Raw genomic sequence first — 26,633 nt, forward strand, 5'->3', positions numbered from 1 at the left:
AGCTGCCAGGGTTTCACTTGCAGGCTCCGTCCTATAATGGCATATTGGACCCTTAGCATACTATTCACTCCATTGGGCCAATTTCTACTATTTTCCCAGCCATCCGCGGGGCCGTAGAGGGTAGCCCAACATGTGCAAGACAAGACATGCTACATTCAGTCAGGAGACAAGCTACGGCCGCGTGGCGCGTTGGGTACACCCGATCCCTCGATCTCGGAAGTTAAGCAACGCGCGGTCCGGACAGTGCTTGGATGGGGGACCAACCAAGGACGTCCGGATTGCTGTAGCCTCACGAAGCTTTCCACGAAATCGTCTTCCGGGAGGGACGTAAAACGGGGGTCCCGTGCTCGAGGAGGTGCCTCGAACACGTTAAACAGCCTCATTACCCTACACATTGGGTACCTGCCTGTGGCACTGGCTGCAAATACACCTGATATTAGGAACAAATAAAATCCGATGCGTCAAAACAAAAAGGTTAGTAGCTACTCGCATCAACATACCGTAGCCCCGCATACCAACATTAAAACTTATACTGGTATATTGACGGACCTCCATCCACTGTCTTATCGATTGAACTGCTTGTTTTGATTGACAGCGATGACGTGCAGGTAGCAATGTTTACGTAATACAGGTCATTGACCTTGAATTTAACGAATAATGTAGATGTACAATATTGGTCTTATAAGCTGGACAGCATGCAACGTTGCATTCATCAAAGTACTATGAAAAAAAGCGGAGCTCGGTAAAGTCATTTGCGATGCAATGATGTAAACTGAACCAGACTAGTATTACACTCTTCTCTTAAAATAAGCAGCATATCTGTTTGTTTTCGGTAGGAGGCGTAGTTGAACAAGTAAAGATTTTGTTATACCTAATGTGGCATCCCCATGCTTACAATCAGTCACAAGTTCACTCAAAATTTACGAGAAGACATTCAGCAATGGTATTATCACAAACAGTGCACCAGTAGTGTTCTCACCTTAATAGAAACATCGCGCCTCTAACGTTATCACACTCTGGAGAACTTATTTGGGCAGAGATGATGATCATGATCAACTAATATGATTTATGCAAAGGATCGTATTTACATAATCATCAGTCATAAGGGATAAAATCGTTTGGCGAGGGAATGAGGTCGTGGAACTCGAGTCAAGTTATCAAACGAGAATTTTAATGGTAGTCTCTTACAACTTATATCTGTGTTGACAGCCACTCGAGGGAGTAGGGCGAATCTACATAGTGTCATTTCAGTTCATCAGTTCTGTTGCAGCCGGGCTTTTCTAGCCCTCCTCTTGGCCTCAGCGGCTGCTATCCTCTCAGCTTCAAAAGTTGTGACGCTGTTGTAGCTCAGCTGACGCCAGGTGCTGCGATCGTTGCAGAGAGCTTCAAAGTTTGTGGGGTCAATGTGACCCTTCTTTAAGTAGTGTTTAAGGGTGTCTTTATATCTCTTTCTCTGTCCACCCCTAGGCCGTGTCCCTTGATCCAGTTGTCCAAACAGGGTCTGTTTGGGGAGCCGGTTTTCTGGCATCCGGACACAGTGACCAGTCCATCGTAGTTGGCTACGCATAATGAGTGCCTCTATACTACAGGAGCCAGCTTCAGCTAGCACACTAGTGTTGGTACGGTAGTCTGTCCAAGAGATGTTCAGAATACGACGTAGTGAGCGTTGGTGAAACTGTTCGAGAGTCTTGAGATGTCGTCGATAGGTGACCCAAGCCTCGCATCCATAAAGAAGTGTTGGGAGCACTACGGCTTTATAAACTTGAAGCTTTGTTGTTGTCTTCAGGTTTTTGTTGTCGAAAACCCTTCCCCTTAAGTTTCCAAAGGCTGCGCAAGCGCTTCCTTGCCTGTGTGAAATGTCATCGTCAATGTTTCCTCTGTTATTAAGAGTGCTGCCAAGGTAGCAGAAGTGTTTGACGCATTCAAGGCGTACTCCATCCATGTAGAAACTTACTGCTGGTAGTTGTTGCCCAGGAGCTGGTTGGATCATGACTTTAGTCTTTGACTTGTTTGTAGTCAGGCCAAGAAGTTTGTATGCAGAGTTGAACAAGTCAAGAGTGTCTTGTAGGTCTTGAGCCTGGTGGGCTGCGAGTTTACAATCATCAGCATACTGGAGGTCATTAACAGCAACCTTCTGGACTTTAGTGACAGCATTGAGACGTCTTAGGTTGAAAATACTGCCGTCATAACGGTATCTGATTGTCACTCCAGGTGGAAGGTGGTCTTTGATAAGTAGCAGAACAGCAAACAGGTAAATGTCAAAGATTGTGGGTGCTAATATACACCCTTGTTTTACACCGGTCTTAATCGTAAATGGTTCAGTTTCTGAGCCATTGTAGAGTACCTTGGCAGTCATTCCATCGTGTAGCAGTCGAAGTATTGTTATGAATTTATCCGGGCAACCAAACCGCTTCAGTATCTTCCAAAGTGCCTCACGATTCAGGGAATCGAAAGCCTTAGTCAGATCAATAAAGGCCATGAAGAGGGGCTGTCGTTGTTCTGTACATTTCTCTTGTATTTGTCTGGCAGTGAAAATCATGTCTACAGTACCTCTGGATGGCCTAAAACCACACTGAGTTTCAGGCAGTATTCCCTCGCTCAGGGGAAGGAGTCGATTCAGGAGTACTCTTGCCAAGATTTTACCAGCCGTTGACAGAAGGGCGATTCCCCGGTAATTCCCACAGTCTGATCTATCACCTTTTTTGTAGATAATAGTTATTACTGCGTTCTTAAGGTCGTCTGGAAGAGTTTCATCCTCCCAGATTCGCAGAAGCAGACTGTGGACTCGAGCTGTGAGGTCGGGTCCGCCGAACTTGTAAACCTCAGCAGGGATACTGTCCGGCCCGCTTGCTTTGTTGTTTCTCAATTGCTGGACCGCCTTTTCAACTTCTTGGGGAAGGGGGGGTTCAGCAAGATCATTTTTTGGCGGATACATCGGTAGCTGTGAAATCGTTGTCTCACTGACAGTGGATTCTCGGTTGAGGAGTTTCTTAAAGTGTTCCTTCCACCTGGCTTGGATGCTGGCTTCATCTTTATACAGAATACTACCATCTTCAGATTTTAGGGGTGCCAAACCAGACTTGGTTGGACCATAAAGCGCTTCGTGGCTTGGAAAAAGTTATGCATGTCATGTCAGTCTGCCAAGGCTTGAAGTTCTTGTGCTTTTGCTTCCCACCATGTGTTCTTCATATCACGTATACGGGTTTGTACTTCAGCCTTAAGAAGTGAAAAGCGCTTGTGCTTTTCAGCATTGTGAAAGTCGTCTTGCCAGCATACAAATGCTTGGCGTTTCTTGTTAATCAGGTCTTGAATCTCACTATCGTGCTCATCAAACCAGTCTTCATTCACACGTTTGTGGAGACCAATGGTGTTCTTACAGGTTTGGAGCAGAACGTTTTTAAGTGTATCCCATTGCTCTGCCACACTTCCGGAATGGGTAGGTCCAAGCTGAGTTAGGCGCTTGCGCAGATCAGTCTGAAACAGTTCCCTTTCGGACAGAGTTTGTAACTTATTAGTGTTGAAAGTTCGTCTTGTTACTTTGGGACCTTTTCGCACTTTCTTCTTCAATGAAATGTTCATTGTAGAACGAACTAGGCGATGATCAGTCCAGCATTCGTCAGCCCCCCGCATTGTGCGGGTGATCCTTACATCACGTTGATCTTTCGATCTTACAATAACATAATCCAAAAGATGCCAGTGCTTGGATCTAGGATGACACCAAGTAGTTTTGTATTTGTTTTTGAGTCTAAAGAGTGTGTTGGTGATCACTAGTTTGTATCGTGTGCAGAGTGATAGGAGAAGTAGGCCATTAGAGTTGGCGTTTCCTACCCCGTTCTTGCCGATTGTGCCATTCCAGTGTGATCTTGTCAGTTGCTGGGATCGACTGAAGTATGTTTTCCAGATCCTCATAGAATTTCTCTTTGATGTTGTCTTCTGCGGTCAGAGTTGGGGCATAGCAGCTGATCACTGTTGCACTTTGTCGATTGTTGAGTTTGAGACGTAGAGTCATGAGTCTTTCATTCACTCCAATTGGAATTTCCTCTAGATCTTGCAGGAGAGAATTCCTTATAGCAAAGCCAACACCATGAATCCGTCTGTCCTCCTCTGGGAGACCTTTCCAGAAGAAAGTATATCCCCCAGCATCTTCTTGAAGTTGCCCTTCGTCTGCGAGTCGAGTTTCGCTAAGGGCAGCGATGTCTATGTCAAATCGGGTAAGCTCCCTTGCAACGAAAGCAGTGCGACGTTCTGGACGATCGCTGTTCTCTCTGTCCAGTAGTGTCCTCACGTTCCATGTTGCAAAGTAGAGACGTCGTGAGTCTTTCTGTGTAGGACTCTTCTTACTACAGGGTGTGGTTCGACGCTGAGGAACTTCCGACACCATGTAGACAAGACTTATATCTGTATGTGGTACGTGAAAGTAGTCAAATACTTAAGTACCGCTACAGTACCGTAGGAAGCCGATAGGGGGCCCAAAATCTAATCGTTCCACCCTCTCACTGGACCCGCGACGCGTTGGCGACCTCTCCGCGTCCTAGATTGAATTTGACTTAGCCTTAACTTTACAATGGGAATACCATGCAAAACGTACAAGTATGACTAAAAAAAATCACACAAAGCGTAAAAAGATTCGTTTTTTATCAATGAAATTCGTTTAGCGCGGTGTCAAATCGCTCGGTCGCAGCGAGGTCGCCAATGCGTCGCGGGTCCAGTGAGAGGGGGACCTCGGATGTGTGATGCTCTAGATCGTTAAAAATTACCTTTATGATTGATAATCACTTCTCGCCCTGTGTGTTAACTCAGTTGCTAGTGAGGTAACCTGTGAAAACAACGTATCACCTACGCTACCCATCTCCTAGGAGATTTATAGAGATAAACGTTTGTTCCTAAGGACCTAAGTTTCCACAATAGTCAGGGCTAGGAAAGCAATGTTATCTTTCTGTACTCTACAAGCAGAGGAGGGGTTCCGGCTGGTTTTTGACGTGTTTTTAGGTTTAAGATTTCAGAATTGGACTAAGATGCAGGATGTAAAGGTATGATGTAAAATATATAAAAGCACACAAACGTAAAAAAAAAAATTACGTTCTTTATCTATGAATTTCGTTGAGCAATCCTGTGACATTGTCAGCAGTTGCAGCCTCTAATGGAAAAGCGGTGAAACACCGAATTAGCTAAAGCTAAAGCGTCACATATCCCCTAGGAGATTAAGCGAGACTAACGATTCCCAGAGCAAAGATCCTTTGTTCCCAAGGATCTCTGGATCTAGTAGAGTTTTGTATCCGAGAGAACTTTAAACCCGTATCCTAAACCGTACAAAGCGTTAATACGTTTGGCCATTACTCTTCGCTGTGTACCTTTAAGTCTCGTTCCCAAGCTAGCGTTACCATAGTTACAAACGGGGCCGTCCTATAAGTGTGGTTCGTCGTTAGACAAGGTTGGGACCCCAAACATTTTGAACAGCGAAAATATATAATAACGACAACAAAATCTCGCGGGGGAGGAGTTCTGTCACAAGGTACAACGTTATAAATAGATCTTTAAACAAACACAATGTCAAAGTACCCTATATCGTTAGATATCGATTTGCTACACAAACGGCACAATGAAACGTCCCCGAGTGCAAAGGGGTTTGTGGAACAATAGACGCGCGTACGTGAGGGCCAGGTGCTTAGGTTAAAGAGCTTACTTACAAGTGCTTGCTCATGACACGGGCACAGAGCGAAGCTAGTCACAACAACTGTTGTGGTAGAAATTAGGCATGGGGCTTGTGTGCAGCACTGGGGGCGAGCTGACCATCCCGGGGTCCGTGGTGGGGTGTCCCATATGTGACAATAGGCCGTCCGAACAATCGGCTTGGGCGGCGCAGTTTCAGGTGACAGAGGAGAGACTGCTTCACCTTGTCAGGTGGAGCGAACAGGTAAGAAAGGAGTGATGAAACCCGCTAGAGCCGGTATACACATGTTTACTGCATGGAAATGTACGAATACATAATTCCTTCTACATGTATGTATACGTGAAGAAACAAAAACTCATTATATGTATATATATATATGTAAGACATGGGAAATGGTTGGAAGGAAAAGCGGCCGAGAACTGCCACAGGCTACATGAATAATTTAGCGAACCTAATCATGACGTCTGCGTGGAGAGGCAGTCCTTTCATCTCTCCTTCTCAACCCTTTGTGTTGTGAGGATGTGTTCCCTTGTGTATATAGAAAGTATTAGTACCTAGTTAGTGGTTGAATGCTTTTGTTCGTAAATAACAATTATGACTCAATTATAAAGGACGATTAGCAATGCACTTTTAATCGAACTCCTTGTATCATTTTAAACAGAGCGACAAGAATTGTAACCGAGCGGTGTCTTGCAGCTTCGTAGACTAATGCCTGTACTAGATTACTACTTCTTTGTTAACTGTTGTTTGCTCAAGTTCTACTAGTGAGTAATGGTTGCTCGCCGCGAGTGCCAAAGTTCTAGTACTGTACCCGGCTGTGGGGTTCTCGATGTCTACGCGTAGCTAACCAACATACCTGCGTTGTGACCTGTGCCCTAGCTCGATCGATTTTGAGCCTTGTTGAAATAAAACGTTCCCAGGCAACTCCACAACACTATTTTCTGGGGCAAGTATCATCACGAGCCAAGTGTTTCATAATGTGTCAGTCTTTAAGACAAAGTTGAAGCTCATACAAAGAATCGAAGGGAGGGTGGTAAGATTTCGAAATCAGCCCTTTGGTCGCACGAAGACAATGCATAATTCAGTGGTCGAAGTTTCCTTTATTTACAATGTAATAACCTGTAAAGGTATCCGTTTGGGCGATATCATTGCTTGCTTGGTTAATGGATATCATACACTACTATTTCATCAAATGTCTTCTAATAACGGTCTACTGGTGAATACAGGTGGGTCCTTTATTCACTAGGGCTAACAACAGCACTTTGTATAGAAAACCGTAGTAAGTGCGGCCAATGCGTCCTTTTGAGTGAAAAAACTACGATTAAGGCTGATATGTGCATGTTTACTGATAGCTACATCGTCATGATTATTTATTTATGTGTGTGTGTATATGTCATCGCATTGCATTGCATTGGAAAAACCACCTAATGCCTGGCGGCATTTATATTCTAAAGCTATGGACTATCATTATCACTATCCTAATCCATCTTACCTGCGGACTCTCTTTCGTTGTCTCTGACAAAGGATACCCACCGGTAATAATAGATGCCAGGCTACTTATCCAGGGCTTAGCATCAAGGATATAGAGCGTTTATAAGCGATTTAACCTACCCAACACATCTATCTTTATGCTGAAAATGTTTAACTGTTCTTGTTTTGCTATTCCAGGCTCCCTTCTTCAGCACATTTGAAGGGTTAGTGGACTACCTGACGGGGCAGACCACGAGCGATGTGGAGCGGTTCTGGGTTCTGTTCCACTGGGTTCAGCTGGAGTGTCGACGTCAGCAAACGCACAAGCCTCAGTCCGAGGACTCCCCACGGGGGTTCCTCAGGGCGGTGCAGAGCGGGACGAGGTCACACGCAGAGCTGTACAAGAAACTATGCAGGCAAGGATTCTTTTCATTCTTGATGAGGAATGTAAGATGGGTGACCAAATTCACTCAACGTGGCGTGCGTAGTCCAGTGGTTAGCGGACCTGGAGCTTGGGAGTTCGTATCCCGGCTGTTGCCGCTCACCCGTCATGCGCGTAACCCCCCCCCCCTCTCACTGGACCCGCGGCATGCTGGCGGCGTCGCTGTGGCAGATCGAATGGACAAAGCACTCAATGAATTTCATCGACAAAAACGCTTTGTGTGTTTTGTTGTCTTTTTGGTCGTTTTGCATGATATTGCCATTATAAAGTCAAGAGTAACACAAATCCAGTTTAGGACGCAGCGAGGCCGTCAACGTGCCGCGGGTCCAGTGAGAGGGGGGCTTTACTGGAAAGGGTCGCAGTCCTTAGGATGGGGCTTAAGCCACTGTTCATTGTACTTCTCGAAAAGAGCTAGGGAAACTCCCGTCTGTATTCTCTGTCACGACATCAGCAGAGATGAACCGGATCGAGATCACTTTCACTCCCCGCTAAAAACTGTTTTCTACTAGACAACAGTACACATGAAGATTTTCGAGTATAAATCTTCATATACAACAACGACAACAACAACAACAACAATGATCTTTATTGACACAACAAAGGTACAGCAACTTTTATAAGGTCTTTTACAACTATACATAGAAATATAGCATGCAACTCGTAGTCGCAACTTAAGAGAAACATTGACAAAACATTTCGACAATATTCATAAAATGCTAGTGCTACTACTTGGTATGTCATTAATCTGTTCCACATTTCCGTCATACTCTAGGACTGCAGGCTTGAAGTGTAAAACTGTGACTGGTCTTTGTAAGTCTACTGAAGGACCATCTGCGACTGAGGGTGCACCCAAGTCATCGTGGAACGAGGTAACCCTAGACGGAAGACGCTCATTGGTGGACTGCAGACTCGAACTAGACTTCGAGCAGATTCGAATTCCGCCATTTTACTTTTTGACCCATCCGACGCATTTTGCCGCCGCTCACTTTCCTGACAACAAGTCACACCAGCTGCTAGAGGTCAACTTCACGTTGGAACAGTTTCAAGGTCACGTCGCTTGTTTCCCAGCCTTTTTTGACCTTGACAAGGATGCGATAGAGCACCATTCGGGCGATGTAAGAACAGTTGAAGGAGTAGCTCTTCTAAAGTTCGGAACTACTAAACCGATCAAATGCTGCCTCCAAACCCTTAATAGAATCGCAGTTCAAAGTAACATCGACCTCAGCAATCATGTAAAACAGCTCAGGACTTCTCTAGATAACCAGGCGGACATCATGGTCAGACCGCCATTTCCAGGGCGGTTCAGTTTAAAGGTCTGGGTACAGCATGAAAGCAGTGACACGTTCTTACCCGTCTGTACGTATACTATCGTATGCGGGAAGGTGGCCGAAGACTGTTCGCCCTTTAAAAACGACACGGAGTCAACAAAGCAAAGGAAGAGGAAAAACCGCACCTCGACAAGTTCCCAAGAACCGACCAAGCCAAGCAGGCCATCTTCTATCACCTGGTCCGACGAGCCAATGACGTCGCCGTACAGACGTCGCTCTGTAAGAAAAAGACAACAGGATGACGAACATGTCGAACAGGCTTCGGAAGGTCCTCGCAATGAAATCGTGCCGTCTGCACAGGTTCAGAGTAATGCTGACCACCCGAAAACATACAAGGCGTGGACGCGGGACTGTGTCCTGCACAGACCGAAAGCGAGGACACTCTCCAAGGGCGCTTTGGTAAAATTCAAACTTGCAGTACCGCACGTTAGCCGCCTGGCGGTGCTACTGCCTTTCTCTAGCTCTGAGGATGGTTACAAAAAAGTTCCGCTGAAGTCGAGAGACGGAGGGACCACGTGGAAGGGAAAGGCGAGAGTTCCTGATCAGTACGACGCTGAAAGACGATATGTTTTTGTAGTGGGGACGCCCAGTGGTGCAACTGAGGGACAATACCTACTGGAGTACGATATAGGTGGGTATAGTCTCATGACACGTTGTTAGGGATTTCATTCGTCATTTAGGATGGTGACGTAAAGCCGAGGGCCCGTATATGCACGAACGTCAGGCGTCAAACCTCTGCATGTGAACGAACCTAACACCCTTATCGAAAAAAGTGGAGTGACTCGGAAGCCGCATTATCTTACTAGCTAACGAAGAAGCGTCATGCTTCGTCCTCAGTCTGAGTTCGACTGCTTTACCTTTGCCTTACCTAGTCTCATGCATGGTGACAACAGTTTCGACCGGTGCATTTTGTAGATCCAAAGAAAACGAAAGTCGTAATCAATAATGTTATGACTGTCGATACAAGTGTTTTATAGGCCGAGGAGGTTTAATGCCTCCTTGGTTGCCTTATAAACAAACTGCGGTATCATCTGCCATGTTGTTCTGCCGAGTAGAAATTGCTTAAATTTAACTTTTTGGACATTTGACATATTGAGCTCATGTGTGGGATGAGATCATGATACCGCAAATTTGCCTATATCTATACATTATCTTGAAAGCAGATTTTGATTGGTGCCCTGTGCCCTTTACAGGAGACAGGAACCCACCGGAGGGAGAGTCTATGGAGGATCACGACGTCGATCTGAGTTAGTACGCCTTTCATTACTGGGTTTTTGCTTCGGTCCCATTTCCAATCCGGGGCCCGGTCGGGCTGTTTTCGAAAACGAAAAAAAAAAAAAATGCATATCAAGCAAATACACAATATATGGTAAGGAGATTTTTTTCTACGTTTTGTGTATTTTGTTGTCTTTTATATCCTATTTTTCGTTCCCACAAGCTGCCCGACCGGGCCCCGGATTGGGAATGGGACCGTAACATTTATCAGTGGCAGCTTTTTGTGAAAATATCGTCCCCATCGTAGCATCTACAAGCTGATATCAGGTTTATTGCAAAGACTTATTGCGAAAACGCGACAATGAAACCACAGCGAATGTTTCCGTATTTACAGTATATATCAAGTAACGCCATTTTGTCACTGTACTAAAACAACAGTAGCTAATAGTATTGAACTATTAGCATCAAACCTTGTCTTGAATTAATCTTCTTTTGAAGACTACGTCAAGACATTCTAAATTGTCTTAACCTCATTAACATATTTATTCAGAGTTTTGGTATAAATCTGGTTTTCCAGTACTATCGTTAGTCAATGACTGTTTCAAAATTTTATCCAGTTGCTTGAGTCACTATTTTTGTCGTTTTAAGTAACGCCACTCTCCCGCCCCAAGGTCTTCGAAGCTTCACATACTGCAAGTACAGCACTCGACATGTAACGTTACGTCGAAAACACATCACTTAACATTAAGTCACCCCGACCGAGGCCACTCTTATAGAAATTAACGAACGTCATATGTAATTATAACTCCCGATCGCGACGACCTTGCTTATGACCTGCTCGGTCATGGTCGTGACGTCGAACAATTTCTGCCACTTCACCTGGTAATGTTTTGAAATTATGATATAGTTTAATACTTAAGTCGTGGCGTCGAATGTCCGAGTAGGCTAGGCAAGCAGAGGTCGAGGGGTCTTGGGTTCAATCCCTGGTATTCTTGACTAGACGGTGTGCCTTAGGGAAAGGCGCCTTACATGACTTTCCTCATTCCACCAAGGTGTAAAAATGGGTACATGATTTCGGTTGGAGAGGTACAAGGCGGTGGAAGGAGAGGGATGCCTTCCAATAACGTGCCCTAGACACAGTGGATAACAATCCACTGCCCATACGGACTCAAAAAAGGCCACGGGACTTCCTTTTCCTTATACCTTAACAGTCAACTTATCTAGTCATAAGAACCATACTTAATACTAAAAAAAATATTTTTTTTCACCCCAGAGCTACATGACCTGAGAGATTCCCGCCTCAAACCCCTTCCGGACGGTTTCACCTACCACATCATGATCAGCTATTCCTGGGCGCAACAGGACGTCATTATCAAGGTCAAGGAACACCTCAACAAGGTCGGATACAGGGTAAGTCAGCAGTATTTCAAAGGTTAGGCAGCGGACGTATTTTACGACGCATGCGTAGTGCCGTTCGTCGTTGGTCGTCATACGATTTCGATGTCGTTCAATTCTCAAACAGGCTGAGAAGGCAGCTTATCCCAGAAATTAGGTGGGGTGGGGTGTGGGGTTGGCGAGTAATACGTAAAGATTTAGCCTTTCCCAACATCTGCTTGGTGATTAATTATAGGTAGAAAACGGAGTCTTTCCTTCAGCAGTAAAAACGGGTACCTGACTTTGGTTGGGTGGGGGTGGAGGTAAAAGGCGGTGGAAACGAGGGTTAGGCTCATCCTTCCAATACCGTGCCCTAGACATATAGTGGGTAACATCCCATTGCCTTAAGAAAAGCTATGGGACTACCTATTTACACTGATCTGTTGCTAAAAAAATATTCATTACACTGATCTGTTGTTACAAAAAAGCTATGGGACTACCTATTTACCCTGAACTATTGCTGCAGGTGTGGCTAGACAAGGACGAGATGGGCGGGACCATGCTGGAGTCCATGGCCCGCGGGGTCAGGTCTTCTGCCATCGTCATCGTCGCCTTTTCAGAGGACTACGTCATCAGCGAGAACTGCAAGAGAGGTACGAGTGTGATGTTCTTTCTAGTTTCATCATTTCATGAACTGATATAGATTAGAGTTCTTCTTGTATTGTCACTCCTTCCCAGGTCCAATAAACCTTTGATACAGGGAAAATGTATTCATTGATAAGTTTCCTAGTTTTCAATATCTAAATAGCACAGAAAAATTCGTATTCCTTATGAAACTAGACAAATCATGCATTATATATTTATAGGCTCCATATGTTCACACATTTACAACTGTATCAAGAAGCGAGAAGGAATTGAACCTGTACATAACAGTATTAGTCTTCAGATGTTGTATAATGTCTCGTTTTTAACACCTCTGTTATTACTCCACTGCTTTATCACCATGACCTGTACTAAGCTTGTAAGAGCAGAAACGTACAGTAAGGTCTTTCATTCATTGATCATGCAAACAATCATCAAACTGATCTATTCAAATTCCAACCTTAATCTATATATATATATATATATATATATATGGTATCTAATTAGTTACGGCACAGTCATATTCGTCGCAGGCCGTCGTAGAATTCTGATATTGTAGAATTTTCAATCAGGCTGTGGCAGAACCAACCGCCGACAAGGATCTAAGACAGCATTTTCCGTAACAAGACAGCAGCACGACTATATACATGTATATCCCAAGAATGTCCCCAGTTTGTGATCATACGACACGCGTTCGTACGACGATTGTACTGGTTAGCAAATTGCCCCTCATTCTTCTTTGCACGAAAATTGTGTCAAACGAATGATGTGATTAAACAAAGGCAAAAACCATAGTTGTAGCATATCCGTGCCTCGCCAGAAACAAATCAGGGTCAACCTACACTAGTCTCTACCAGACTAACTACGCCAGGGTTTCACTTGCGGGCGAAATGTGATCTTCATTGTGGACTGACTCTTCTGGCTAATTATTCCTTTTTCTGCCGAATTCTACGATTCATACGCCCGTAAGAGGGCCTGGTGGAGGCTAAACCTACACTTTGTTGATTAAGGTTTCTATCTTTATTTGTCATACATGCTAGAAACTAGAAGCAACCGGTCAATTTGATGCTGTTAAGAATAACTGTTGTTTTGTTTTGTCTCACCTTTTTACGTACAGAAGCCAACTTTGCTCGCGATCAAAGGAGGGAAATCGTCCCGTTGAAGATGACACCGTACTATCCCGACAACTGGCTGGGCATGCTGATCTCTGGGAAGTATTACGTCGACTTCTCCTCGCCTGGACCTCTCAGTGATAAACTGAAGGAGCTGGAGTTCCAAATCCAGGACAGGTTGAAGAAGTTGGCTCGATGAGCACCGTACCGATAAACTACTGTATGTCCCCCTTCAGGAGTGAAAAAGGAACAGAAGATCTCATGTCCCCGTGGGATATTCAGTTTTCTGTTAATTTCTAAATTCCATATCCCTAGTAACCGGTGCAATGACCTGACGGGTAGAGTGGTTGCCTTGCACACGGTCGGTCGTGAGTTCGATCCCCGGCCGGGTCATACCGAAGACTTTAAGAATGGCAAATACTGCTTTCTCTGCTAGGACTCAGCATTCGGGAAAGAGTATGGAAGTTAAACACACACATCACTATCAGCGGACTAGCCCCCTGCTGTAGAGACTTGCATAAAGTTGTGTGGCCCAAGGGCTGCAAATCGGAGATGGGCGCCGCCATATGCTCCATGCATCAAGTCCTAGCCTTATCATGCGCTTTAACAGGTGATACTCATAGAAGTCCCAAATTAACCGGGTGTACCAAATTGAGGTCATTGACCTTGTCAGGCAGACCAGCTGTCTGTGGACTATACCACATTACTTTCAGGAGGGATGTTGGCCTGCATCGCTGCAATACCTGAACATACTGCTAGGGAGTCCAAAATCGCCGTGTTTCATTGGGACTTCCATAACTACCCACATACCAAAATTGATACAAATCCGTCATATGAATCATAAGTTATAGTTGTGAACACACAAACGCGGACAAGAAATCAACAGAACCGGTGGGAAATCTGTGTTTTTTTCCACAATTTTGATGCACTCTTTAGTAACGGCTTTTTGATACATTCAGAGCCGCGTATGGATGAAATTTACGTCATTCTGCTGCAATAATTCTAGTTCACAACGAGTCAATCACTCTACTGAGATGTTTGAACTTTAGCGTTTCAAAATGGTTATATCACTTTGACTTACAAGTGGGACACTCAATCTGTCGAACTGTAAGGCCATCCCAGTACTCTCCAAGCAGAGGAGTGGGTCCGGCAGGCTTTTGACGTGTTTTTAGGCGTTTTTGTCGGGCTTTCTACTTTGTCATGGTATCTTTCTATCTTTAAGTGTGGGTTAAAGATAGAAAGATACCATGACAAAGTAGAAAGCCCGACAAAAACGCCTAAAAACACGTCAAAAGCCTGCCGGACCCACTGCTCTGCTTGGAGAGTACATCCCAGGCCATGAAGCGGCGACGACGATGATGAAGGCCATCCCGGTTTGACTACACATTAAACGCTCCATTCTGTCGATAGTTTTGATTATAGGAGGTGACAACCCTTACTGTATACAGATAGGTATATACATCAAAGAATGTTTGGACATAAGAATAAGTAATGTATAAGTATACGACACGTGAAATTTCAATATGTCACCCTATCCCATATGATTGTAAGTAAACAAACGCATTTGCCTGCACTTATTTGTTTGTTTGTTTGTTTGTACGTATGTATAGATAATAGTAGACTTAACGTAAGTCGCTGTACTTTTGCTGTGTCAATAATGATTGCATATATTGGATGCCATCCCCTGGCCACGCCCAAACTAATGCGAGCGTGCGAATAGTTGGGCAAAAATTTCCTTCATTATGAGATCTAAGTGGTCAGGAAGGCTGAGGAAATGACTGAACACACAAAATATGGTATATAAAACAACAGTTTCTTTGTTCTTGTCATTTCACTTTTTTGACTTTGGAAGACTTTGTTTATTTAGTGTCCATTTTCCTTTTTTGTTGGTCAATTTACGGGATAGTTTTGCTCATACTACAGCGTCATTGTATGATTAACAGTATAGTCGCACACCTTTTTTTGCAAACGGACAAAAATTGATTATCATCAGATGCCCTAATGTAATTACCAACGGTGCACTTGTGTGTGTATATACTGTATGAGTAGAGCACATATCTACTCTCCAAGCAGAGGAGTGGGTCCGGCTGGTTTTTGGCGTGTTTTTAGGCGTTTTTGTCCGGCTTTCTTTTTTTGTCCCGTTTTTTTATTTATTTTGGCGACATAAAGAAAACGAGACAACAGAGAAAACCCGACAAAAACACATAAAACACGTCGAAAACCAGCCGGACCCACTCTTCTATTCGGGGAGTGGCACATCTCAAGGTGACCCTTCTCTGTAACACCCATCACACATGTGCTTATGTTTGCTGAGGACACAGGGATGAGAGCGCCCTATTGACGTAAGCAAGAGAGTTATTACTGTTGAAACTCGATTATATTCGGGAATACCTGGTTTAAAAGCATGTCCCCCATATTTGCCTCACTGAAGCAGCTGCACAAGTCCCTCTTCAGGCGAATGTGTACAACTTTTAGCCCTTGTTTTACAGAAGAGGTTCAATAAATCTGCTCACTTGAAACGAATGCTATCTCACATTAAGTACAACAAAACGACTGGGGTCAGCATTAAGTAGCACAAATGTATCGTTTGCATCGTGGAGTAAAATCGTGGAACCAGACTGGTAATAAAGGTACCCTTTTAATTTGAGCTATTCGTTTACTGTTTCTTTACATTGCTTCTTGTTCATTTTTTCTTATTCATTTAATTTTTAACTGTACCCATTTTCTCTCTATTTATTGGAAATTGGCAAATACAAATGCTTAAAGAATATTTTAAAATTGTGTTACAAATACATGTGCAGATGAATAAATACATGGGGACACAACAAAACCAAGTAAAAACCGAGACAGCTTGTACAGGTGTGTCATACAAACACACAGAGAAAAACAGCCTCCTTTAAAATATCAACCGTCAATAGCTACCAACATCAACATTGTGTAAGTATCAGATTACACAATTTTCATACATCTATATCATTACATCACGTACTTAATATTCTATACACATCAAATTGAAAGTTACATCCTTTTCTAGCTTATATCAATTAATTCACACACATCGCACGACTTAACAACGATGGGATTTTTCCTCGATGGGATTTGTTAGAATTTTGAGAACATACGGTTTTGGACGGAAGGGCTGGAATGGTTGGCTACTAGTCGGGGGCAAGTTTGGCTTTGTGTAACCGGGACTTTAGGTGTATCGTACAATGTATATGTGAACGCGGCTTTAAATTTAGGAGCAAGGACATTATTCACGGTGTCAGGCTATTTAGGTACGTTATGCATGGCACTTGCTGCGTCGTTAAGATCCCTATTCCACTAGACGGCGATCGTGCTGCGCTCTCGCTGCTAGTCTCCAAGCAGACCTACGGGTTGCAAAGACCGTACCCAACTGGCAGAAGGAGTTTTTATAGCAACCCAAGGTCTGCCACAAGTCGGCTTGGAAAAGGCTATCAACATCTAATTGTTACCTATTCAAACTGTGCTTGTGTTTATGAGTTGATTACTCTCCGCCCGCACGGGGCGGCGCCAGGTCGGGCTGTCTAGTCTCTAACTGAGACCCAACCGCTGCAAAGACCGTATCCAACTGGCAGAAGGAGTTTTTATAGCAATATCTGGAGTGAAATTTACTTCATGGCGTGTTTTATTTCGCAAAAGAAAGGTCCAGCTTATAAGGGTTAACTCAGACAGCACGTGCCGTCCTAAATCGGATTTGTCTTATCCTTGATTTCATCATTGGAGTATCATACAAAATTTAAAGGTATAGCTGAAAAGACAACAGAACTCCTAAAGAAAGCATAGAAAGATTCGTTTTTCATCCATGACTTAGTTGAGCGCTCTGTTAGATTTTAAGTCACAGAGAGCGCGCGGTGAGAGCGCCGGCCTAGTGGAATGGAGGTATAGGGAATCCCCTCTGCTGTGTTGCCGGATACAAACATATTACATGTTAAGCATGGATAAAACGCATGGCTAACATGTGAACCTTCAGTGATTATGAGAACTTATTTTTGCATATTCATACACGTGGACTTCGACATGACCGAGAACAGGTAACAACCACGTAACGTTACAAGCACTCTTAGCACTTGTATGAAAAAGTGTTATTAATTCTCGTAACTTGGCGGATGTGCTCTCAAGAGAGGGAGAAGCACGTCTACATCGAAGCCTCAAGGAGTCAATTTTCGTGCGTCACATTAGCGTCTTGACGCCGCGTAAGCACTTCCTGAGAGGCTTCCCAGGGAATGTTCTTGAATGTTGAAGCCGCAAACTTGAAGGTAGACGTGAAAGGTGCTGTTCCTTCCTTGACGTAGGTAGTTTAAAGATTTCATGTTGTGAGAGCGCCTAGCAAGAGGTGTATGTCATGTGGTTAAGCGGGTATCTAACTGGTCGGCGCCTAATTGCGCCAAATTGCGAACCGATCGGTGCCAATTTGTTACCTGAAATTGTGATTTTTTTTCCTTAGACATTCGCAATTCGTGTTTGTATGTATGTATGTATGTATGTATGTGTGTGTGTATGTGTGTGTGTGTGCGTGTATGTATGTGTGTGTGTGTGTATGTATGTATGTGTGTGTGTGTATGTGTGTGTGTGTGCGTGTATGTATGTGTGTGTGTGTGTGTGCGTATTTATATGTGTGTGTGTGTGTGCATGTGAGTGTATGTGTGTGTGTGTGTGTGTGTGTGTGCGTGCGTGAATGTGTATGTCTGTGCGTGTGCGTGTATATATTTGCGTGCGTGCTGTGTATGTGTGTCTGTCTGTCTGTCTGTGTGTGTGTTTGTGTGTGTGTGAGTGTACATGTACATGTATGTATGTGTGTGTTCATATGTGGGTGGCAAGGTGGATCTAGTCTCTCAACCAAAAGCAATCTGCAAGTACGGAACATCAACAGGTCCCGGGTCCGAATCCCTGACGCCACCGATGTTGTGCCGTTGGGAAAGGTACTTAATACGACTTCCCTCACTCCACCCAGGTGTAAAAATATTGTACTTGGGTTGGCACTGTTGAAATAAGTTGTGAACAACTTGAGTGCGGGTCCACGTCGTCCTCGTCTGTCCAAAAGCGACAGGCTCTTAGTTTAAGAGTCGTTAAAGAGTCGTTAAGTAGGAAGGGCGATGTCAGTGAAGGTACACGACGACCGGTCGAGGGCTTTAGACATCAGTTCATGCGTCACATCCTGTGACCCGGGTCAAGGTCAGGTCGACTTCACCTTGCCAGAATAGCATCACTTTCGTCTGGTCTTTAGAACTTGAAATCATCAGTGGGTATATTTTTCATTTGTTCCTAACTATCATTGCAGAGTCCATAGTCCACAATTTGTCTGTTTTTTAGTTTTCATGTTAGAATGTAGCATTTTATCAATTCATGTTTTGCATCATCAGTGGGTAATACTGCAGTCAGCGACGGTTTACTGACGTTCTAGACGGACAAAACTTTTTGGGCACAGCCAAAATTTATACAAACTATCACAGGAGGCCCTTCTCTTATTGTTGAAGTGTTTGCGGCACGTGCGACGTTTGGAAAACAATTAGTATCGACGTTTAATCGGTTTAACACACCGCGCGTGAAGACAGGGCGTCTAATTGGTGCTCATCCATTTCACAATCCGGGGAGCTGACGTCAGAAGTTGGAGAGGCTCTCGGGCGTGATGAGGGGGTTTCTCTCTCCCCACGTCACCTCGTGGATAAATTCTGGCTGCGAGCGAGTCATCGAACACAGAGTGAGTGATTGCTGCAGTCAGGAACACCCCGGAGCTGAAGTTACCGAGTCACCCGCGGCGTTCAAATATGCTCCGTCTCATGACAGCGCTGTTGGTCGGGTTCCTACTCTGGGCCTGGTTGAGTCGGCAGGGATCACAAGCCATGGTTATCACGGGGGTAGGTTAAGTCTTCTTGTTTGTAAAGGCCCTGGTCACGTTCGTTTTACGATCGTCGTACGATCAGGGAATTCTTGGGATGGTCGTGCATGCGTCGTACAAAATTCACCCGTCTTGTTACCGAAAAGGCTCTCTTAGATCCTTGTCGGCGGTTGGTTCTGTCACAGCGTGCTTGCTGAGACACCATAACCGTACGGACGGCCTACGACGAATGAGCCCGCGCTGTTAGATATCTAATTTTTGTTCATGATACAGCCTGAGCTACATTCGAAAAATGCCAAACATGCCCGAGACATTCTTGTTCTTGGTCTCGTCGAAATTCAACCTGGCCTAACAAATAGGGACGTGACATGGTTCGGTTAAAGTATTTTCAACGCAGTATTTGTTGGAGTGGAGTAGGGGGATTACGTCCCAATTGAAGTTGCACATTTTTCTAGGAATTATACTTTCTTGCAAGATTTACCAACGTAAAGATGAGAGAGAGACTTTTACATCACATATGAAGAAACTTAAAAAGCGGATACGGATGGCAAGAACATAAAATGTAACCACGAAAAAAAGGAAATTACTGGAACCTTTTCTTCTTTTTTTGCTACATTAGATAGTCTTTGCCATCAACGTTATGTAGGCCTAAGAATCCGTCACCAATAGAGGCTGAGAATCATACACAGTGCACCACTGTGGGGCATTTGTATATAGCTATGGTGCGGTCACTTTCGTCGTGACAGAACCAACCGCCGAAAGAACTCAAGACAGCCGTTTCGCCAGTAACAAAACAGCTGAATATTGCACGACGATCGCACAACCCTACCATTACGCCATGCGACGCAATGCACATCATGTCCCCATTGAATCCCATTGTGCCTTAAATTTAGTCTATATACTATAGTTGCCATGCAGCCCAAAACATTGCTTTTATGATATAGTCAGTCAGTCTATAAAGACTATGACATAGTACTGCGTTAACAAAATTTCATAATGATAAGCACATTACTATTGGGTAAAGTGAGGGTAGACCTCAAAGAAAGAGGACTAGGACCATTGCGGTCAGAATTAGAAAGAAAACTATCGGCGCTAAAGAAGCTCGCAATGAGCAGGACAGAGTGGAGAGATGTGAAGAAAGGCTGATTGCAGCTGCAGAGTGTTCAGACCACTGCAGCTGCAGAACACAGTGGACTACTACCACATCAGTACATGTCTAGACTTGATTATTTATTCCTATTATTTAGTACTGAAAAGTATAACATGTCTATGAATGCCTTGCCAACATTATGGAGAAAAATGGTTAATCGATTGGCATATTTGGCTAAGGACACAAAGTTGACAAACTTCTTTTATCTGTCCAAAAATGATTGTTTTAACATGTGAAACAATAGAATTAGGTGTTAAAAGCCGCACTGCAAAAAATCGATTCTTTGACGTAAATTCAATACAAATTCATATACCTTTTCCTTCAAGTGGCCTATAGCTAAGGAACATTCAATAATGGATGCTGTACTATCTGGCGTGTCGATAGTGCAATACAGTCCACTTAAGCAATGGTAGCCTCTTGTCTTTTTCTCTAGGGGTCACTAAGGTCATTTGGTCACTGAGGTCATAGACCTCTGCCTTTATGCTTATAGGTCGCAATTGGCCCTGCAAGGATCCCTTATCATTTTAACTCGGACTTAAAATCAACGCGGGACCCGGTAACAAATATACGCCGTGAGCTAATCGTGCGAACACCGGGAGGTACCCCACCCCATCCCGTTACCCACCGGTGGTCTACCGGGACAAATGCCAGGCTTCGGGGCCCGGCCAGGACAACATCCTCCTAGAGGCACCGGCGCAAGTGGGACCTAAGCATTCCCCAGCAAGTGTTAGGGCGTGGTTGTATTATTCGTAGGTAGCCTTGGGATTTTCACATGCTGTGACAGAACCAACCGCCTACAATGATCTAAGATAGCCCTTTCGGTTTACAAGACAGCTAAATTTTGCGCGACACGTGCACGACTATCACAAGAATACTCTCAGTTTGTGATCGTACGTACGAATTTCGCACGACGAATGTGAAGACTGCAAATTTCTGTTTAATTCTCATTGCTTGTTTGTTTTTCAACATTGCTCAACAACTAGGTCATCGTCAAAGGTTGAAAACACTTTTCTATACGCTGTTTGTGTTTATGATTTCAATTCTGATCTGCCGACTCGATGCTAGTCTAAAGCGTCCAAATGTTAGAGTTAGAGTTTAGATCCACAATTACCTTCATAAGATACTATTCTTCATTCGGTCTACACATTCATATCTACATATTGCAATTAAAACATACAAAGTGACAATAGAGAACAAAAACAACATAGCTCTTGAAAAGCAATAACTACAGTCCAATACCTTGCTAATTGTTGCCTGTGTTGTTCCACAACTGAGACATTCTTTACAGAAAGCGCCTTAACTTTCTGAAAGTTGGATTTTGGTTTCGGAAGTCTGATTGTGCTTTGTTCTGTAGTTGTGAATCTGGATGTTTGTCTCTTTAGGTCTGTGAGATTGATTCTGAATGCATCAAGTGGAAGGGAGAGAACTCCTGCTGTGCGTCATGGAACAGTCGGCAGGGTCTGGGCGTCTGCAAGCCGATGGGGAGGAGAGGGCAGCCGTGTCAGCTGGTCAACGAGATGCAGGGGCACCCCTCCGACTGCAAGCGCAGCTTCTGGAGATGTCCCTGCGGTCCAGGCTTGCAATGTGTCTACTTGAAGAAGGAAGTGCCATACGGCTTGTGCATTTAAGAACTAGTAGCAGAATTTGTCTGTGTGAAACAGAGAACGCTTTGATACAAAGATAACACTGTAGTTACAGTTGGATAACAAACGTTTTTGTACACAACCAGAGTGTTTAAGTCAAGGTGGACGTTTCGGTAACCGTCTGTCGCCTTCCTTGGGGGTCAATTCTGACTGTTTCTTTCACGCACTGCAGCTATAGGTGTCGCTATTAACAGATGTGATGCCCAACGTAAATGTACAACATTACTACTATACATAGGTAGTTCATGCGATTCTCAGATTGGCTAGGTACCCCGAGGAAGACGACAGACACTTGGTTGTGTATAAGAACGTTGTTATCCACACACAATATCCAGTGACTTACCAACCTGACGAATGCACTCACGGTTGTGCTAGGAAGTATCGGAGGTGGCAACAAGATGGCAACAAAGCCAAATTACTCAAGGAAAACGAATCCACTGTGGGGGAATAGTGATTGTGAAGCGAGTTGGGTGGTGCAAAATGTGCATTTCAGGAATCTACGGTATATTTCTACACATACAATTTGAAGATTTTGCTGTACTAGTCTATCTTATCATGCGCTGCCAATAACAACCCGTGACGCCAGGGATCAAAAACCTGCAACGGAATTGTGAAAAAAAATCGAAAACTTTGCTAGAGAAGAAGTGTTGAAGGGGAGGAAAGGGACGGCACTTGAGAATCGTGAAGGGCGTACTGAAAAACACCGTACTCTCAGAGTAATGAAGTAGGACTCAGCCTACGCAATAAAGCTACACACACAGCACTCCAGGAGTAAGAGTTGCATTAGGCCGTTCTCAACAAGTTCTCCACGATCTATAAACGCCAGTACTCTAGATTAGAAATGGATAAATGTCTTCACGTTGATGAAGGTTAGACATCCAGGTAATAAGATACGCCAAAAATAGTTACTAAAGCAACTGGATGAAATTTTGAAACAGTCAGACGTTTCAGACAGCATCCGCTGTTTTTCGTCAGTGACTAACCTTGACTAACCCACAACCTTGTCTTGACTTCTGAACCATCTGAAACTGTCTTCACTTCATTAATATATCTATTCAGAGTTTTGATTTAACACCTTGTCCTGCCAGATCTTTCCTTAGTCACTGACGAAAGATAGCGGATGCTGTCTGAAACGTCGACTGTTTCTGTTTGTACATATGGGTTTGTGAACTGAGAAGTTGTCGATTATGTTTATGCGGTGGTTATTTTGGTGGGTGAGTTGGCAGAGTGAAGGACAAGTTCGGTTATGGGGGGGGGGTGCATGGAATTCCATAATTATTTTTTATCCCTGTAGTAGCCTAGGTTAAGATTAAACAAACAAGATGTTGATTTTGAAAAGGAAGTTGATGAAGAAATTCCATAATGCCCCAGTGTTCCATGATACAAAACGAATCGAACATATCGTAGATGCTTAAAAGTTTCCAACAAATGTACCCCTGCAGTTCCTATTTAATCTCTTATGGGGCTTAAGCATGAGCTGTCTATCACCCCCAAATCGTGAACATATTATACATATATCGGTTTCTTTATTTTAGAAGAAACATATTTTTCCGCCGTAGCTACTTGAAGGAGAATACCTTTATTCTATCAATTGAAATTATGTCATATTTGTATTATAAGTAAACGAAATGAACTACTTCAATTGTGTTTTGGAACTGGCCTCGTTATTGTATTCGACTTACATAGATATATAGCTTGATGTTGAGATTTGTTCCATTCCTACCATGCATCACACCCCATGGGTCTACAATGGGGGTGGGGGGGGGGGGCAGTACTCAGTTCCAGGGTTATAAATGGTTCATTTATTTTTTCATCTGTGATGAAATGTTACAAATTTTGTTGATTTTGTAGACATTAAAATTTGATTAGAAAATGAAATTCGCTTTTGTCATTTTCCGGTATTTTTTCGGCAAATGAGATTAAACCACAAACGTTTATGATTTGTAACTGAAAAGTTGGTATTTTAGAATGGTCCAAATTCCGCTGTACTGCATTTCATTATTGAGAAAAACAACAAATTTACAAGGGATAAGAATTCTTTTGGGGTATGAATGTATCTTGTTGCAAACTCTATTAATCTTTCATCGGTAAACAGATAGACCGCCGAAGTACCTAGAAAAAGTGGATTGCATGTTGACTGTGTTAACGGGTTCATCGGTGTCTCCTTGCCACTTGCAATTGAAACCCTTCCAATGTAAGATATGCAAATTCGTCCAAATATGGAAAACTTCAATCAGTTCAAAACCACATAAACATGGCAGTTGCTTCTAGTACGCAGTGGGCACGAGAATAAAAAGACGTCCATGTATTCTATAGCTCAAGAAATATGCCTTTTCTTTCTCTCTATAATTCTTTCGCCTTTCGTGCATCGATCAAATAAACAGAATAGTGAGTTGTGAATTTTAGCATGATAATTCATTATCTTTTGATTAAAAGGGTGTTATCCTACGAGTACGATGGATGAGCCAGTGAATATAACATCTCCATTGCTTATTACCGTAGTTCCTTCTGTCAAAGAGCACCTGGAGGATCTGCTTTTTTCAACGCTACAGTAGGTCAGTGTCGGTATTTTTTGGGCAGTACCAAAATATGTCGCTAGAGGCCCTCGTGCATTGTCCTGCTACCAGAGACTGACGCAACACCACGTACGTCAACCACAAACTACAAAACAGAAAACAAGATAAATAGCTAAGCAAAGTAAGCTAATTTGACCACCAGAAGTTACATCACTAGTATTACGCTTCCGGAGAGCGGGAAGTATACGTTACATATGTATATATATCGTGTATACTCACCTTGAATATAAATTGTGAATCCGGTTACGTAAAGAATCTTGATGCTCTTCAAGTATTGTTGAACGACGCACTTTCGTCTCCTAGAGACCGGAGCAATGGCCTACATGTGTAGTGGGTAGAGTGCTCGCCTTGCATACGGTAGGTCGTGAGTTCGATCCCCGGCCGGGTCATACCAAAGACTTTAGAAATTGTACATACCGCTTTCTCTGCATGCTTAGCACTCAAGATTTGGAAAAGAGTGTGACAGTTAAACACATGCACACCACAAGTAGGCACTACCAGCGGACTAGCCCCCTGCATGGAACAGTCTGGCCTATATCTAGACTGGAAACATGATGGCGACCGGAAGGTGTCAGAATCCCAAGATGGCGACACCCATCGACGCGAACAGGTTTTCTGTCAAGAAACTTTATCTAATATCAAAGAGAGCCTGATGTAATTACGCTCGTAATTAATCATGTTGATTGTGCAGAACGTATCCGCGGACTGACACAGCCATGAACCCCTGACCTTCCGGAGAGGTAACATCTACTGACATGATTCCACCAGGGTACACAATTTCGCCACCCTGAAAAGATAAGTCCAAACAGATATCCAACCCAACGTCCCCCGGTGTAATTCATTTCTGTATATCCAAGCTGTGCCTGAGGGGTGCTGCACGAGAGATTTCTGAAAGCCATATTTTTAAAGTGGCAGATTTATATATCCCGGCGGATTAATGTAACGTTAAATGGAGGTTAATCTCCAAGCAGATTTCTAATACCGGTGGCAAAGACAGTATCCAAAGGGCAAAAGCAGTCTCGCGGTGGACAATTGGAGACTGATTTTGCCCTTTGGATTCTGTCTCTGCCACCGGTCAGTAAATCTGCTTGTAGGTTACTGGGGAGGGGCGCGGATATGCTCATGATGCCGGTACTTACCCAATATAAACAGTTCTCTTATGTCTGCACCAATTAACAGCGACAATAGACCACACGTACGTACGTACTCTGTCCTATGGCCTGCGGGCGTGCTGACATATTTTCAAATCTTATCGGGCTGGGCCTGGTGGAGGTGAAATGTGCTTGGGGGGGGGGGGGGGGGGGGTCGACATGTACCTATTTTACTAAGGAGTAAGGACATTATAGAGTAGAGTAGAGTTGAGTACAGTAGAGTATATCCTTTTGGCCAGGTAGGAAGATCTTTTCCAGTTTAGGCGGCTCATCCAATTACTGAACTGCCATTCCAGGTTTGTGTCGGGACAATCCAGGGCCTTGTAGTTGTATATTATACATATCCCATTTGATGTCCTTGGTTTTACCTATCCTAGAACGCTCTCTAAAGCAAGCGAAGAATGATTCAAGACAGGAAAAGGTGTAACAATGTAGATGACGCAAGCCAAAGAAAACAGGTCATGCAGCATGGTCGAAAATCAAAATGTCAAATTGAGCTTACTCAAAGTTCATGACCCTTTGTCGAATGCGTCAGCGAAAATTGCACGGCTCAAAAGATTTTCTTAAATACGTTTAGAGGCTAATTGTATAGTCTAGTCAAAAGGTCACGTTTACGGATAATTAACTCGCCAAAAGCAAGGAAAGGGCCCACACGTGGAGCCATGTATTGTTTGTGCCGACAGCACTCACACGCACGCACACACGCACACACGCCATGTCACAGACTGTCACCACACGAAGCCTTTTCACCCGTAAAATTCAACTACACTACAGCCTGACTTGTTGGGTCGGTCGGCAAAGGCCCCGTAGGACAACGAAAATAGTGCCTGGTTAATTTGAAAGGTAGAGAATAAAGTCTTCGGTCCGTGGGCTCGTAGTATATACGAAATAATTTCGCGCAAATTATATTTTCAACAGTATTATCTCGTTTGTTTGTTTGTCTGTATGTTTGTTTGTTTGTTAGGTACAAAGCAGTTTTTCAATGATTATATCCTCTAAAAG

At 43.7% G+C, this 26,633-nt stretch overlaps 3 protein-coding genes across 3 annotated transcripts; all 3 read left to right on the forward strand.

Moving 5' to 3' along the window:
• The first annotated feature begins 5,645 nt into the window (after positions 1 to 5,645).
• On the forward strand, positions 5,646 to 8,424 carry LOC136427009 (hillarin-like). The gene is made up of 3 exons (XM_066415729.1): positions 5,646 to 5,914; positions 7,340 to 7,557; positions 8,409 to 8,424. The coding sequence occupies exons 1-3, from the start codon at positions 5,756 to 5,758 to the stop codon at positions 8,422 to 8,424; spliced, it is 393 nt and encodes a 130-aa protein (XP_066271826.1). The 5' UTR covers positions 5,646 to 5,755.
• On the forward strand, positions 8,360 to 13,473 carry LOC136428841 (uncharacterized). Its single transcript, XM_066418634.1, has 5 exons — positions 8,360 to 9,542; positions 10,105 to 10,158; positions 11,400 to 11,536; positions 12,027 to 12,153; positions 13,260 to 13,473. The coding sequence occupies exons 1-5, from the start codon at positions 8,858 to 8,860 to the stop codon at positions 13,451 to 13,453; spliced, it is 1,197 nt and encodes a 398-aa protein (XP_066274731.1). The 5' UTR covers positions 8,360 to 8,857; the 3' UTR covers positions 13,454 to 13,473.
• A 5,567-nt stretch (positions 13,474 to 19,040) lies between these two features.
• LOC136427010 (prokineticin Bm8-f-like) lies at positions 19,041 to 21,889 on the forward strand. The gene is made up of 2 exons (XM_066415730.1): positions 19,041 to 19,130; positions 21,644 to 21,889. The coding sequence occupies exons 1-2, from the start codon at positions 19,041 to 19,043 to the stop codon at positions 21,887 to 21,889; spliced, it is 336 nt and encodes a 111-aa protein (XP_066271827.1).
• Positions 21,890 to 26,633: the final 4,744 nt, after the last annotated feature.

The sequence above is a fragment of the Branchiostoma lanceolatum genome, chromosome 2, assembly GCF_035083965.1.
Source record: "Branchiostoma lanceolatum isolate klBraLanc5 chromosome 2, klBraLanc5.hap2, whole genome shotgun sequence".
Lineage (NCBI taxonomy): Eukaryota > Metazoa > Chordata > Leptocardii > Amphioxiformes > Branchiostomatidae > Branchiostoma > Branchiostoma lanceolatum.